General features: G+C 36.9%; 1 protein-coding gene across 2 annotated transcripts in view; it reads left to right on the forward strand.

The window, feature by feature from the left end:
- prx (periaxin) overlaps positions 1–12,745 on the forward strand; it is a 33,824-nt gene extending 21,079 nt beyond the window's left edge. The window contains 1 exon segment of one of the 2 annotated variants that reach the window (NM_001374775.1): positions 566–8,199. In NM_001374775.1, the coding sequence (NP_001361704.1) occupies positions 566–6,775 (6,210 nt within the window). In that variant the 3' untranslated portion in view covers positions 6,776–8,199. 2 annotated transcript variants of the gene reach the window in all.
- The last annotated feature ends 4,817 nt before the right edge of the window (positions 12,746–17,562 follow it).

The following is a 17,562-nucleotide window of genomic DNA, read 5'->3' on the forward strand; positions in this document are numbered from 1 at the left end:
TCAGGACCTAAATTCAGCCTGAAACAGTAAGCAAATAAGCAATACCTTCCAGTATCTGATTTATTGAACGTCTACAAGACAGACAAAACTAATGCCTTATTATATATAGGTTTTATTTTATCTTCAAAGAGAAATTAGTACATTTAATTGATTCTCAGCAAAAACAAAAATCTAAGTCCAGAAAATAAAATTTAAAAATAACAAATACCCCATATACATAATGAAAGTATTTTCAGAAAAAAACATTAATTTCTGCATTTTGCTTTGTCAGTGTGAGTGAGAGATGCCATACTGCTTGTCTTATCAGTCGAATTGTGCTTAGACTCAGAATATAGAATAACAGAATATTATTGTCTATTAATGATATATTTTCAAGAAAACAGAATACAACATTCAGTTATAAATCAGGTATATTCCCTCTATGCATGAGCTAACAGATCACTAAACTATGTAGACAGACAAATGCACACAAAGGCAATTTATAATTCTCTACCTACTAAGATTGCTTTTTTTACTGGTATTTTTTGCAAGTTCCAAACTCAGCTGTGACTTTATGTCTTCTCAGACTGTTAAAAGCCTCACATCATTGAAAAAGAAAAAGAAGAAGGAGCCCAGTCAAGTAAAGGGTTATGAAGAAGTCTCTATAGAAGCTCACAAAGGTGCAGAAATATCTGTTGGCAGTATGGATATTCCACCTGTCGATGTGGAGTTTTCATTTCCCAAGTTCTCAAAGTTGATAAAAACCAAGGGTGCAGTGGAGACTACTACTGACATCAAAAGTGCAGAGGTTTCTGCTAAGATATCCACAGCAGAAGAGAAACGATTGAAAATAAAATTCCCTAGGCTTAGAGTGAAAGATGCAGCTTCGGGGGTCAAGGTGACAGCAACAAAAGCCAGTACTGCAGTAGAAGAAAAAGAAAAGGAGACCTCTAAATTTGGATTTTCTGTTCCTAAAATTGGAAAACCAAAAGTAGATGTGGTGGTGCCAAAGACAGAAGTAGAACTTTCTCCACCAAAACTAGAAATGGAAGGAAAAATGATTAAGGCTCCACAAGTTGAAATAGATATTCCACTACCATCAGGGAAGGCTGAAACTTCAGATATTTCTGCCACTGAAAGAGTGAAAATGGCCATATTAAACACCACAGCTACAATTCCAGATATTGAAATTAATGTCCCTACATCTCAAGTTGAAGTCGAAGCTCGTACAGGAAAGCTTGGCACACCACAAATTTCAAATATTGCCATATGTTTACCTAGTCTTGAAAAAGAATCCTATGTGGCTATTGAGGGAGTATCCAAGGCAGAAATAAAACTTCCTTCTGTTGAAATAGCTACACCAAAGCTTGATGAATTTACCCTGACTAAAACTGAAGGCAAAGCTAAAGCTGAGCCATCTGATTCAGGTAAAATATTTCAAATCAAAATCCCACATATAGGTCTGCCATCAAAATCTCCTGAAGATGATTTGGACACTAAGAAACATGATCAGAAGAAACCTTCTGAGGACAAATTTAAAATGCCTTCTATGAAATGTCCAGAAATTGGTTCTATTGTATCTAAAGGAAAAGTTGAAGGGGATATTTCAGAAAAGAAACCTGCTATGAAATTACCCTCTCTTGACATTTCTGCTCCTAAAGTGGACTTTGATATAAATATTCCTAAAGGAAAATTGGATTCAGAAATCCACATAGGACTAGATGCTGCAGCTCCTGCAATTCCTGATGTAACTTTAAAAATGCCCACAATAACCCCCTCTAAAACAGGAATGAAGGTTAGAGAAGCATATACTGAATCACCTAAACTCAAAACTGGAAAAATGCAGGCTGATATTAAAACAGGGACAACTGAATCAGAAAGTTCATTAGAAATTCCAGATGTGACACTACAAATGCCCAAAATAAGCATTCCTTTTCTTGGAACAAAGGCAGAAACTGAACCACCCCATGCAGAAGTGAAAACAGGAAAAATTGCTGGGGAAAGTCCAGATATCAAATTGAAAGGACCAAAAATCAAATTACCTAGTTTTGGAATATCTTTGTCCAAAGAAAAATCTGATATATCTCTTCCTGAAAAGCATATTTCAGAGAAAGAATTTGAGACTGAAACAGAGGGAAAACCAAAAATCCCTCTAATTAAGGTGCCATCTGTTGATATTTCCTTGCCTAAAGTCCCAGATATTCATTTAGTGAAACATGATGTTACGCTACCTACATTCAAAACGGATATAAAGGCTCCTGAGATTGAAGTTCCGGAGGGTGGGGAGTTGCAGTTAAAAATGCCAAAAATATCCATACCTAAGTTTGACCTGTCAGCAAAGGTTGAAAAACCTCTGTCTTCTTCTCCAAAAGTGGCAAAGCATGATAAAAAGACAGATACAAAGATTTCAGAAGTGGACCTTGCCGCGAAGGGAGACAAAATGACTTTCTCAAAGGTAGATATTTCTCTTCCTAAGATTAAAGCTGGTGATTGGGACATTCTTTCCTCAAAAACAGATGTTGACATTTCAGTAGATAAACCAAAATTAGGAATGAAAATCCCCAAAGTGGTATCTGATGCAATAGCATTTAATGGCATAGCAGAACCAAAAGTTGTCATTACTTCTGTTAAAGTGCCTGATCTCGAGATAGTCACACCTAGAGTTGATGTTGATTTAACAATGCCAAAAGTGAAAGCTGAAGCTTCAGAATGTCTTATTAAAGAACCAGAGTGTAACTTGCAGCTGCCAAAGTTAAATCTACCTAAGCTTAGTGATGTAGCAAAAGATATGGCTGTTGAACTCGATGTACCAAAGATAACAGGTGATGTCTCTTTTTCACAACTTGCTGCTCATTTGAAGGGGCCCGAAATAGAGGGGATGGATGTGGTTGATGCAGGTGCAAAGATTAGCCTACCAAAAGCTTTGTTAGGATTTGGAAAATCCACAGAGGATCAGGTTTCTAAAGTAACTGGTGTTGAGTTAAAGGAAAAGACAGATTTAAAAGTCCATAAAGAAAGAGCAGATGCACAGGAAAAAGATGTCACAATCAAACTACCCTCTGTCCAACTACCATCTGTTGAAATCACTACACCTAAAATTCCTGATATTGATATTGGTGCAAATATACCAAAGGTTGGTATAGAAGTACCAAGTACAGAGGAAAGGACAACAGGGGCCCCTAGTGACAAAGATGTAAAAAAGTCCACAAAATTTTCCTTTCACAAACTTGGAATATCTGGACCCAAAATTAAAAAAGGTGTAGAGGTAGAGACCAAAGCATCGCATGTGGAAGGAGAAATAGAAATGCCATTAAAGGGACCAAAAGTTAAAATGCCCAAATTTGGAATAACTTTTCCAAAAGCAAAGCATGATTTAGACACAGACATTAGTAAATCAAGCAAAAAGAAAGCAGATGTCTCAGTTTGCCAAGATGATGACTCATCTGGAGGGAAGATAAAACTTCCATCAGTGAAACTTCCCTCTGTTGATATTTTAACTCCAAAAGTAGAAGTTGATATTGGAGTTTCAAAGGAGGATACTCCTCTTGTTACAGACAAACCAGCTTATATTAGTACTGACATCCCAGATATTAAGTTTAACCTTCCCAAATTTTCACTGCCCAAGTTTGGCAGCAAGATCAAAGGAGGTGAAATGGATTTTGCAATGGAAAGTTCTAAATCAGGAGAGAAGACGTCACCTGCTAAGGTTTCTAGAGGAGATGTTGATGGATCCAGCAGTGATAAAACAGGAAAAGAGCTAAAAATGAAGATGCCAGCAATCAAACTGCCTTCATTTGGAATATCAAAGAAAGGAACAGGTATTTCAGAAGCTAACTTAGAGGTGGCTCTTCCTGAATGTAAAATTCAAAAGTCAAAAGATCATGAGAAAGAATCAAAAGTGGAGACAGATGTTAAGGAAACAAATGGGAAAACAACTTTCATGAAAATGCCAACATTTAAAATGTCTCCTAAGATAAAAGAACCTGACGTCAGCCTTGGTATGAAAGGTTCAAAAGAGGATCTCCACCTACCTGATGTTCATGTGAAAGTTCCCCATATTGCATTGCCTTCCATTGGAATCAAAAGTGATAAATCAGTTGATGTTCCACTAATAAAGTCAGAGGCAAAAATAGCAGAATGGGTTCAAGAGAAAGAAATTCACTTAACAGAAAAAATAAAGATGCCTTCATTGGAGGTCTCAGCCCCCCAGGAAATTCAGTCATTGCAAATTTCAGTTCCATGTGTTAAAGCAGATGTTTGCACCTCTTTATCAGAGGTTGATCTTTTAGGTACAAAAGCACATGAAGGAGATATTAAATTACCTAAACTGACTACATTCAATGTTTCTGCCCCAAGTGTGGAGTTAGATATCAGTTTGCCAAAAACTTTAGAACACAAACCTGATCTTGCTCTTGAAAAGTCAGAAATGGGATTAAAAATTCCACAAGTTGAATTACCAAAGCTTGGGGAATATGGCAAAGATGGGTTTGGTGTCATAGAGACTGAAAGTGCTAAATATAAAACAAGTGAAACAGAGGGAAAGTTAAAGATCAAAATGCCTCATGTTGATATCTCTGTGCCCAAAATCAAACCAGATGAAGAAGACATACCATTCATAGAAGGAGAGATAAAAATGCATGGTTACGATTTTGAATCAAGGTCCAAAGAGGAAACATTCAGTCTACCCTCTGTAGAGTTGCCAAAAATGTCTACTCCTAAAATTCGAGCTCCGGAACTTGAACTTGATATTAGCCTAAGCAAGGAAGGCGACAGAGATGCTGAGATAAGCAGCCCCGAAGGCAGACCATCTGATCTAAAATTCAAAATGCCAAAAATAAAATTGCCCAAATTTAGTGGTTCTACTGGTGTTGAAGAAAGTGCCAAAGTGGATGCTAAAACCTCAAAAACAGAGGAAAGTGCAGGTTCTGGGATTACAGGCTTCAAGCTTAAATTGCCTAAACTGCATGTGGGTTCTCTAAGAGCTAAAGAAGTGGATGAAGCATCCATGGAAATAGAAAGTGATGAAAAAATAATCAAAAAACAAGATAAAAAGGCTACAGATCATGAAGATTCAGAAGATAGTAGAGGGTTCAAAATCAAGATGCCTTCATTTGGTATATCTAAGGACAGCACAGATACTTGCACAGAACCCTTGCACTCAGCACCAGATGGAGCTGAATTAAAGTTTAAGATGCCTAAAGTCACTATTCCTGATGTTGGATTTTCAGGAAGTAAAGCTGGGGACAATGAAAAAACCTTGGAAAAGGAACATATTAAAACAGATGTTGATAAAGAAGTCAAAACAAAAGGCTCTAATTCAACCACTGTTGACAATTTAGAAATGGATTTAGGTCTGAAACTTCCAAAAGTAAAGATGCCATCTATTGGCATGTCAGTTCGAAAGGCAGATGATGACGTGAATATGTCACATGAAGGGGATAAAGAAGCAAAGAAACCTTTGTTTAAGGTACCAGACCTGGAAATCTCCACCTCAAAGATGAAAGCTCGTGCAGAATATGATGTGGATGGAACACTAGAGCACAGTCTTTCTAAGGAAAAAGAAATGGTTTCTAAGAAAAAACTTAGTAACAAAATCAGTGAAGATAGTAAAGATTTTGAGTCATCTGACGAGGATTCTGGAAAAAAATACAAAGTAAAATTGCCCAAATTTGCAATTAGTTTACCCAAAGCTGTTCACGGTGATGTTGAAATTTCAGCACCTAAATTAAAATCAGAGGGTAAAGAGTCTGAAGCATTTCTGAAAGGCAAAAGTTTAGAACATGATAATCAAACAGGAAAAAAGGTGAAAAAAGGTTTTTTCTCAGTGGGAAAAAACAAAGAGAAACATTTTGCTCTCCTAATGCCCGATGTAGATGCATCATTAGAAAGAGAGGGTCCAGAAATTAAAATTAAAATGCCAAGAATAAAAATGAAGCCTTCTTTTGGAATGTCACGAGGTAAGGGGAAGGAAGTTAATGGAGAGTTTGATAGTTCTGCAAAGGAAGATACTGACATTGATATTAGCCATGATGGCATGACAAAGTCTTCAAAGATAAAGTTTCCTAAGTTAGGATTTTCTAACAAAACAAACTCTGGTGACATTAACATTAATGGCCTGAATGGTGAAACTGACGTGTCAGCACCAAATGGAGCACAGGATGGTATGGTGAAAATTGGAAAAATAAAGTTACCAAAGGTTGAATTTTCCTCACCTCATAAGGTTAAGGAAACAGATGGTGAAATGAACCTAAAGTTGGTCAAAGCAGAAGAGCAAGATTCCAAAGAGGAGGGCAAAGAGAATACACTCACCACCAAATTTAAATCACCTAAAATCACTTTTTCTGGGTTTAAGAAGAAAGATAAAGGGGAGGAACAACTCAGTTCTCCAACAAGAACAGAGTTGACAACACTGGAAAATATTAAGGAAGGAGAAGGAAAAACTGGGAGAGCTAAAATTTCGCTGGGTTTCCTCTCAGGCAGATCTAAAGGTGAATACACAGTGGATAATAGTGGAATAAAACAGGAAAAGGGGTCCATGGTGGAGGCCAAAGAAAAATCAGTCATGTACAACTTGCCTAAATTATCTCTGAGTTCCAAAGCAGGAACAGAGGGAGAAGTTAACACTGAAATTGTTGATGAAAATTCTCAAGAAGGTATAAAAATCTCCCTACCAAAGGTGGGCTTTACTACTCAAGATGAAGAACAGAGAGTAGAAGAAGAGTTGACTGGGGGCATTCTGCAAATAACAAAGATGAAGCAAGTTAAGACAGTGACAGAAAAAACTCTGGCTTTATGAACAAGAGTTAACAGCCCAGCTCAGGGCTTGATATAACAGTTTTACACTGACAAGACACCACCTAATTTCTGCTATAATGTCTTTTGTATTGTTTTCCAGCATTACCCAGTAGCAGGACTAAAAGCAAATCCAATTCTGTGCATGTATGTGTTTTAAAGAGTCTAATAAATTAAACATGTCTGTCAGCAAATATATCAGAATTAAAACGCAGAGCAAATGGTTTTGATGACAACAGTCTTTCTGGGTCAAATGCTATCCCTGACAATACAAATTCGATGTAAAATTAAATTGTAATAGATATATGTGCAAGAGTATATATATTTTCATACACATACACACAATTTCAGAGGAAACTATCTCTAATATGGAGTAAGGGATAACCCCAAAGCCTTGTTCGTCAACATACTGACATGGACTGTTTGGAACGCTTTGTCAATTTTCACAGAAACATCAGTTGCTTTACCCTGTTTGATAATGCTGTACCTCTTTGAAAGAATGGCACTCTAGAGACCAATCTGTCACTGCTAAGAAACAAGAATTACCGATGGGATCAGTCTCTAACCCTGATTGTGGCACCATCTTTAGCCTGCGCATATACATTACAGCAAGCAGAAAACCAAAAAAAAAGGTTCTGTAGAATGATCCAACCTATGAACTGTTCATAAAGGCAAGGTTAAACAGTCGGGCAAAGGGTCTTGACCACATTTTGCCAGGATGTGTGCATTTGTACTGATCTTTTAGATATGGTTTGTTTATCTTACCTTTAAATAGCATATAGAATTATGTGCTGGGCCTCAGTTATAATGTGTTTCTAATTTTTATGTATGGAAGTGGTTAATTAATCAAAGTGCTTGTGTTTCCAATAGCTGGTAAACACTTTCTTGGAAACAAGAGTATTAAAGGACCTGCTCACCCAATATAAAAAGCCTTTATCAAAGATGTGTAATCCCAAAATGTTATTCCATACATGGTCACAATAAATGGGGTTCCCTGCCGGCATAACATTTTATATATGTTGTGATGTGTGTCTAGCATCAATGGGGTTTGCACTACTGTTGCATTTTGGTGGAGGTGGGACTATATAATATTGCTGGACTTTAAACACTTTTTTGATGGATTACAAATGCTAGCTCCAGGAATCTGACCACCAATGCTGTATAATTTTTTATTTCATTTGTTTATTGGTAACACACATTGTGACAAGGAGACAGGCAGGTAGTCAATTGATGTCTTCAGGATATTTTGCTCAAGTAAAGACACTTATGCTTGTGTAGAGGACCCTCAGTTACCAAGCAGTTGGTGCACTTAGTAGAAAGCTGATAGTCAGGTAATGAGTTGAAAAATAATGGTGCTGTGGTATGTTAAATGTTTTTGCTTTTAGCAGAGTACAATATAGTAAACAATTACTATGCATGCACTTTTGCTCTCTCTCTCTCTCTCTCTCTCTCTATATATATAGTTATATTTATATATAAATCATGCACAAAATCATTGTTAGCTTCATTTAGTGACACTAGCCAGCTACTAAAAGCTGTTTTGACCTGTCAGGAACAAGATGGTGGGCATGGTGGTGTGCAGACCCCTGTGATCAGGGTCGGAACTAGTGGTAGGCAGAAGAGGCACCTGCCTAGGGCGCAACGGTGGGGGGCGCCAGGCAGGTACCTCTTCTTTTACCTACATCTAGTTCCGGACACTTTCCCCCACTGCAGTGAGCCCGGCAACCCCACCACCCTGTATCCGTGCATTGTGCACTTGTTTGCACATGCTCGCGTGCACACATACGGGAAGGGGGGGGGTGCAACAAGCTGACAAGATTGCCTTGGGCACCCGTCTGGCCTGGCACTGCCTGTGAAGTTACTTTTGATCAAGAAGTATCTTTAGACACATTAGTGGCCAAGTTATAACAGGAACAAGGTTTAGTTAATGGTCAGAAAAACAGCGCTACCTGGTTGCTGTGATTTACTATAATATATATGATAAGTATGTGCCTATGATTGTTATGCCCTCTCCATTACTATTTGCAAAACTATTACCATATATGCTTCGTTTATGCATCGACTATCACATAGTTTAGAATGTACACACCATCATTTTTTATCTGAAACGGTCACATTTTATTTTGTAATAATCCCCCTGCTGAGTCTAATACTATAAATCCCATGTCTGGCCAATGTTTTGTCTAAAAGTTTATGCTTGGTAGATAGGTCTGGATTTGCACTTCAGTTTGGCTTCTTAAGGTCACATTTCATTATCGGTTAAGTTATTGATCAAAGTTACATATCTCCACTCCTGGTATGGCAAATCTCACAGATACTGATAAAAATAAATTTGGAAGTGTAAAGTATGCACTAGATTTAATACCCATAGCAACCCATCATATATTAACTTTTATAAAGGCTGTCTGCTTGTTGGTTGAAAATGGTTACTGGACCTGTAGTTTTGTAGTCAGTTTTAGAACAATCAAGGAAACGTAAGAAACTTAAAAGGTAGAGTTTTAATAAAGGAAAAAATATATATTATTAATAAATCCCAATTCTGCCATGCCCCTTGAATGAGAAAAGTTGCAACAGCAAAAGGGGCCAATTTACTAATATTCAAACTTGGGAATTGAGAGGTTGAAGATAATTTAATAATGGTTTTTAAAGTTATGACTGAATCTCTGTTAAATGATACTCACGTATGAGTAAATTGTGTCATCTCCATGATCCAATATTCTTGAAGGGATGGATGAAAAGACAGATTAAACTACATGTAAACAAAACTATGTTTACAAAAACTGCATTTTTCCATCCTCCAGACCACCAACTTGCCAGAAGGAAGTGGCCACATTTGTTAACCCTGAGAGATCATTCCAAAGTGGCAAGAAGTTCACAAGAAGTTGATCAAGCTGATTTCTCTCCAGTAGAAAACTAGAAGTTAATGGGCCTCATGGTAAAACTCTGGAGTCCCCTGTGGTGCAGAGAAAATGGTACTTTGATAGCTTTGATTCTGTCTCAGTTCTGGCTGGACCCCACAGCAGCCACATGATCTGCTATCATTATTACTAAGTTCATGTTTTTGCAAAGAGGTCATTGGGACTAATTTACTAACACATGAGCTACTGTAAATTGAACAAGTGCCAGTCATTTGATTTTGGCTTTAATAATTGGTTGTTAATGCCAACTACACTGCATTCAGCACCTCTGTCTGTTTGTCACAATATATTAACAATAACAGCTAATAACAGAAATAATAGAGAACTTTTTATTTCCACATTTTATTGCTTCCCTGTTTATTGACATTTGACAGTGTTTAAGGTAGCAGTAATATTCTGACCATTAACTAAAGAGAAAAAAGCTAAAACAAATGTTACAATGCCATTTTATTGGAAGTTTGTCACTGCAAATTGAATGGATAGAATGGGGGTGAGATTTTACGTATTAAGCTCTAAACTCACATTTTGATAAATCAGCCCTTATTAAATAAGCTAGCATTCGAGAAGAATAGTCACACAAGTTTTGTCGCAGTTATTTTTTTCATGAACTTCAATTTTTATAAATCTGAAAGTGAAACAATAGCAAGGTGCTTCAAGTTGGTCTTTTAGACATTCACACCTCTGCATTCTGCTTAATGCTCTTTATTTAAGTTATCTTATTACTCAACATCATTTACATCGGTCAGAAAAACATTTTTGTTTAGTACCATCAATCTCTCAGCAATCCAGGATGAAGCCAGGGGCATACTGGGTGTTTTAATCACCACTACTGTTATTCTCACTGCCCCCTTGCAAGATAAAGGCAATAATGTGTCCCCTGTTGTAATACCGTGGGAATATTAGAAGTGACCTCAAAGTTCCATAGCTTGTAAAAAGGTACTCAGCTTGCAGTTTATATTTACTATCATTAAATATCATTATTGTGAACGCTACTGCCTGTATATTGCAGGGGAGGCATATTGAATTCTGCCAATTTTTCATAGCAGAAACAAGGTAAGACTGGGCCTGCGGGAGAAAAACCCGGTGTGCCCTGTGGTCCCTGCCAAGCCAGGCCCACACCCTCCACTGGCAAATGTGAGCAAGTGTGTATGCAGTGTACAGGGGATGGGGGCTAGTGTTGGAGTAGGAACTTGTGACTGTGGTGGAGGGCCCCCAGGTGGCAGTCTGTTATTTCCCTGCTGACACCATACTGGCATGTACATCAGCCTCATGTTGGTTATGGGGTCATAACCAACAATAGCCCACTCCCAGGTCTAGTATAAATGTCTTCTCTGCCATATCCACCAGCAAACCTTTAACAGTAGTCGGATGCTAAATTTAAACTATAATGTATTATGTTAAAGTATGCATTTCTCCTAGATTTTAAAATAGCCTTTTTTTTAAACAATGTTGCCATTGGAAGCCATAAAGACACATCCATGTGCTTTTCAGCCAACCATGCAGCAAGCAGAAGTCAGCAGTGCACTTTCACTTTTTTAATTCATCTCAGGGGAATGAACAGTATGTAGGGTGGCCCTGTCTAGTTTTTTAAGGTGTGGTGTGTTCTTGATCCTAAGGTTACCTGATCATTCGTACTATCATTAACACATTATTACATAATTAATGTAAGTTGCCCTCTAGTTCTTTTCTTCCATTTTTCACATGCTCTGCTGGTAACCTTGCATTATTCAGCACATGAATAAAGGACTGTGATCCATAAAAACCCCATGGAGGCCTGGGTCTGGCCAAAATGGCTCAAAGATTGGGAGAAGTATAATCACAGGTGCAAAGTTTGCACAGATCTAGTAACCCAGAGCAACCACTCAGCTGTTATAGTTTACTAATTAGCTGTTGGAGGATTGGTTGCTGTAGATTACTAGACCTGAACTAAAACTGCACATTTTGTTAAAACTGCACATTTTGTTAAAACTGCTATATTTAATAGATGTTAAAACCATTCTTACATTATGAAATAAAACCTCTGTCAGGAGTGAGACATTTAAAAAATGGCAGAATAATCAATATAATGATTCCATACTATTAAGGTGCAAGCCTCAATTGTTCACATGCAAATGTATCTATTATATTGTGTCTCCTTTAAATAAGTCTACTTAAAATTTACTATGATGCCACTCCCTTCTAAGCCTCCTCACATAACAACATGGTTACTTGTATTTTCTGTGGTCTTTCAGGGGGTGATTTATCAGAGTTCGAGTTTGATGGGGGGGTTCTAAGTGTTTTTTAGCACTACAACTCGCACAATTCAAATTATTGTTCACAAACTTGAAACTTGAACTTGATTTTTTATTTAAGGTAAAAAAATCCAAAAACCTGAATGTAAAAGGTTGTGAGTTCATGTAGAAGTCAAACCATATTTTCACTTAGAAAGATTTTGAGGTTTTCTAATTTTTTAAAGTTTGTAAGCTTGTAAATTCGAGATATTTGAGTTTTTTGATCAAAGCATTATCCTTATTAATAAATAAGCAAGCAATCGAAGTGCAAGTTTTTTTTGAATTAGAAAAACAATCTTGAATTCACAAACTCGAAAACTGATAAACATACCAATAAGTGTGAGGGGCTTTAATATCAGTTGGTATTGACTTGGTGAAGTTTAATCAGAAGTGGGCAACATAAATAAGAAAATACTAGATTTGTTTTGATAACATCATAATCCTTTGTGTGGAAACAAATCATGGTATTAGTCCTGAAGTTTAGGGTAGGGTATAATCTTGAGAGGAGATCTGTGTATGTATGATATTGCAATATAACCGTTTCCATACCATGTGAACAGAGAAATGACTACAAGATGTATATTGTCTTTTTGTAATAGCTTTATTGTTAGATATTAAAAATTCAAGTGAGTTTTTCTTTGAAGTGCTTTATTGAAACAGACATCTCATTGTAAAGTACTGACTAACCGCTCTCCTGGATTTATTTTGTTCTATTTTTTGTAAGCTACGTTTTGACATAATAATCAAAAATTTAATAAATGTTTATTAAACTTTCAAATGAAAACACTGCTGGTATCTCAGGTGTCTGCCTATATTATTGCAAAAAATGTTTTAAAAAAAACAAAAAAACTGCAGAAAGGATAGTATATAAAAAGTAGAATTTGGCAGTATTGCGGAGTTTAGAACACTCAGCTGATGCAAATGCTATATCTGCATCCAACAAAATAAAATAAATGTTGGATGTAGATGCAGGAACAATATTGTCTATCGACAATCTGAAATGACTTTCTTTGTAGCTGTGGGGATCAGATTTTGAAGAACCCTATAATTTTTTTTTAATGCTTCCACCAAAACAGCTATAATGATAGGTAAGCCTTAATTCCCAAATTCCCCTTGGATTGACTGGAAACCTGCAAAATTGGGTCCCAAGACCAGTTAATAGGGTTGCATGATAACAGTATACACAAAGTAACTTTGGCTGATACATTAGTTTGGCTGATACATTATATAACTTTAAGAAGGGGTTGGATGGCTTTTTAGCAAGTGAGGGAATACAGGGTTATGGGAGATAGCTCTTAGTACAAGTTGATCCAGGGACTGGTCCGATTGCCATCTTGGAGTCAGGAAGGAATTTTTTCCCCTCTGAGAGGCTTCAGATGGGGTTTTTTTACCTTCTTCTGGATCAACTGGCAGGTAGGTTATATATAGGCATTATGGTTGAACTTGGTGCATGGATGTCTTTTTTCAACCTAACTTACTATGTTACTATGTAACTGTGAGGCTGAGAACTGAGAGAAGTCTGAGACTGGTAGGTTGTCATATTGTTAGGCCTCAAAATTTAGGGTGTATTAGTACAAAAAAGTTTAAAGTTTAGCAACCCACACACAGTGACTTTTGACTGGTACAGTGTCTTATGCACTCTTATGCATTTTTATTTAGATTTTTTTTTTTTAATTAGATTTTACTTTTTTAACAGAATTAATTTCAGTAAAGCATTTCTGCTTACAGGATATGCCATAAAAGTTAACTTACGAGAAAACAAGAGAGATTCCCTCCTTTCATCTGCCCACAGAAAGTTCCTTCCAACCCTGCCTACTTTGTTGATATGCCTAAAAAGCTTAAACAGTGATCGGTATTTGTTCTGTGCAACAGATTCCTGATGGGTGCATGTTGAGGCCCTGGTTCTGCACTATTGTGTTGCAGGTGACTATCCATGTGCAGGTCTGGACTGAGACCCAAAATAGGCCTTGGAATTTCCAGTACACAGAGGCCCAATAAATAGTGACTGTCTATAGCATCTTACAGCAGCCCCTCTGGCATTTGTCAGAATCCACAAATTGCTAGTCTGGGCCTGCCCATGTGAGTGCTTTGTTACTGAGGGACTATAAGCACATTTTGGGTAAATACACATGAACCTTATCCTAGGCTACACATTTATGTATTAAAAAAAATAATAAATAGTAACTCAATATACAAACATATCATGATTTTGATAAGAATGAATAAACCTGTTATTTGACCATGTCTAAAGCAGAAACCTACCTTTAAAGAAGAAGGAAAGGTACAATCACTGGGGCTGGTGCTCCTGGAGAAAACCACACCAGCCCAGGGTAGCTGCGAGAGAGTGATCCTCTTCCTTCTTCGTGCCTCTTGTGAATGCGCAGTGAAAACCCAAACTTTTACAAAAAAGCCATCTTTTTCACTTTTCTGTAGATAGATGAGAGAGGAAGGAGGATTGCACGTTTTCAGCTACCACAGGCTGGTGTGCTTTTCCCCTAACGGGAGCACTAGCCTGGGGGGTATAAGGAAAGCAATTACAATCACTGGGGGGTGACTAACATTTTGGCACCTCCCAGTAATTTTACCTTTCCTTCTCTTTTAATGACAATTGTAAAAAGGGTTAACAAGCCCCTCAATGTCAGTGAAAGCATTCCTAAGCATCAGAGACATGGGTGCACACACAATTGGGTTCTATATATTTATTTGATTTATTTACCTTTTTTCACAATGTTATTATACAAATAAAGGAGCTTTTTAGAGATACAAAATCTGGAAAGCAAAGTACAAATTTCTTTATCTAGACCACTTAGGAACCTAAATTTAGAGGGGACAATATGTTGTACAAAACAAGTTTAAAACCCTGCAGATTTAAAATGAAAAAAAAAAAGTAAAAGAAAACTATAAATTTGAAAAGTAAATGGCAGCAATAACTCCAGTACTTCTTCAAACTAAAACCTTTTCTTTATTTTTTGGTTCGCAAATAAACACCTAGCATAAAATTGTCCCTGCAGATAGCCTATGTGGCAGGGGATTGTGGCAAATTCTTGGTGGTAGAGTTTGGTAAAGCAGTGCTTTCCACAGGAAGGGTGTGTGGTTATTTGATGTTCCCTTTGGTAGATGGATAAGGCTTACCACAACTTTTTTCAGACCAATATCCTGAACAATCCTAACAGCGGGATTTATTATTAACTGCTTAGCTCTATGGCAGTCTGGCTAGTAACTGTTACTCCAAATACTATGGAACTCAAACTCAACAAACAGAATTAGTAGTTTTCAACAGACAATAAATCTGGCCCTTCTATGCTTTATGTGGCAGGTATATTCCATTTAAAGCTAATTTCATTGTACAGAAAGAACTGAGGCTTGTAAAAGTGGCTTCTGCTTAGTACTGGAATGTATAGCATAATTACATTTTATGAAGAAAAATGAATGTATACACACAGAATGTATACCTATCATGTACTTTTTTATATCTATTACTGCAAGTAAATGAATACTTAATCATGTAAGCACACCCATTTAAATATACTGTCACTGTATACAGGATTCCATAAGCTACTGTGTAGATCTCTTTTTTATAACACACAACATTTCTGAGTTTACACTATATGTAGGTATTTTACACTTTAAAACAGACACCTGAGTCATTGACTTATATGTACACATTTACACAGAGAGCACATGCTTAATTATATGTGCAGATGGAGCATTAAAGAAGAGTAACTCATCTACAGTATCTTATTCCTTTTCTGTGAAGCTTTCCCTTTGGTCCAGATTTAATGTGATGCACCAAATACAATATACCTGAAATCAAAGAGTAGATTCTTTCTTTTAGCCCACTAGTATTCATTTGTTAAAATTGGATTGTAGGTTGCCAGCAGCTAAAACTGAGCTAATAGATTAGATATCTCCCTGTGTTTATTAAGGGTAGATGGTTCATACTGTCCAGCAGATATTTTTTTACCACAATGTCCCATTCCTCTTATCATAGAGTCTGATTAACTCATACAGAGCGGTTCCAAATATATTTTGTACTGGGACTGCAGAAAGCTGCCGATAGTTATTATTACCATGTGTTCATAAAGTGCCAACTTTTTACACAGAGCTATAGAATTGAATATCTCTACAGCAGTGCTGTTCAACTTATTACAGGTAGTGGACAATTTTTATCTCATACAGCATATTAGAGGGACAGATTCAATTAAAATAATTATGTCATATAGTGAATCTATGGAGCCTCTGAGCTGACTGGGGAGCATAAAATCCTTTGGAGGGCCACATCTGGCCCACAGGTCTTCAGTTTATCCCTGTTTTATAGTACCTCAGAATAATGCTCTGCCAACATCAATGTTGGTCATAATGTTGTTTCAGAATACATGCTCCAGAAATAAGGCCTAATGGCCAGAGGAATGCTATGGATATTATACATGTTGTACTTGTTCCAAGGGAAGGGTGAATCCAGGGGGCTATGAAATTTGGTGGTGCTGCAGAGTATAGTTACCATGGTTAAAATTTTGTAGGGACCTGGGATTTATGTACAAGCAGTAAATTGTATGCATATATTCCAAGCACTCTTTCAAACTCCATTTAGGTCCAATTTTAAGACAGTCCCTTATTTACAGCGCTTGGGTCAGTGAGTAGCTGAGCATCTTGCTGTATCAAAGAAAATAGGGACAGAGGTAAAACCAGCCATTGTAGAAAGGAGCCCTTTGTCCTCTATAGAGATGCAATAACATATATTGTCCTTGTTTGAAATTGTTTTCCAGATAATACTCTGCTTAGTATGCCTTTTCATTTGAAAAAAAAGAACATTTCAGTCTTTTCTTTATAGTCTTGCAACTGGGTCAAGTGCTAACCATTTCATCAAACCCTGTTTAAGATTAGTCATTCCAATCCTTTCATTAATTTTTCGCTATTTGGTCAGTTTTACATTCCAAAAAAAGAAAATTTTAATAACACAATTAAGCTAACAAAAAATATATATTAAATATAGAATACATTTGGCATTTAACTTACAATAACATATAAAAAAAGAAAACTATAAAAATTGTGGTCTCAAGTGGGCCTTTGAGGATTTTAGAACAAGAGAAAGTATTCCCCCAGCGCCCCCCCCCCCCCCCCGTTGGATAATGATTGGCCTGATTTGATGGTAAAATGTATGGCACAACAGATTAAGCTGGGGCAGAACACTCTCTGTGCCTTCTTTTATAAAGGATACATACCTAATGCCACCATTTTCCACATGCAGATTGAAGATGCATATTCTGATAAATATAACCACAAAACACTGGATAGCGATAAATGAGGATCAAATGTTCACAAATATATATGGATGTAGTAACTTGTGTAATGCAGTAATTACCATGAATGAAGAACTTTAAGTCTTCTTTCAAACCCCATACCAATAATGCTTTCTACCTCCAGTCATTCAATTGCTGTGGCAGCTCACTATAATCACATACCTCAGACCTCCATCAAACATACTATTAGCCTCCATTAAATGCATCCCAGATGGTTAATCATGCCTTCCCTTTCAAATTCAAAATCCCAAATGCTGCTTCCATGAATGAGCAGCTTTCTTTTTTTAGAAGACTCTCACAAAC

Source organism: Xenopus tropicalis, chromosome 8, assembly GCF_000004195.4.
Source record: "Xenopus tropicalis strain Nigerian chromosome 8, UCB_Xtro_10.0, whole genome shotgun sequence".
In the NCBI taxonomy this organism is placed as follows: Eukaryota; Metazoa; Chordata; class Amphibia; order Anura; family Pipidae; genus Xenopus; species Xenopus tropicalis.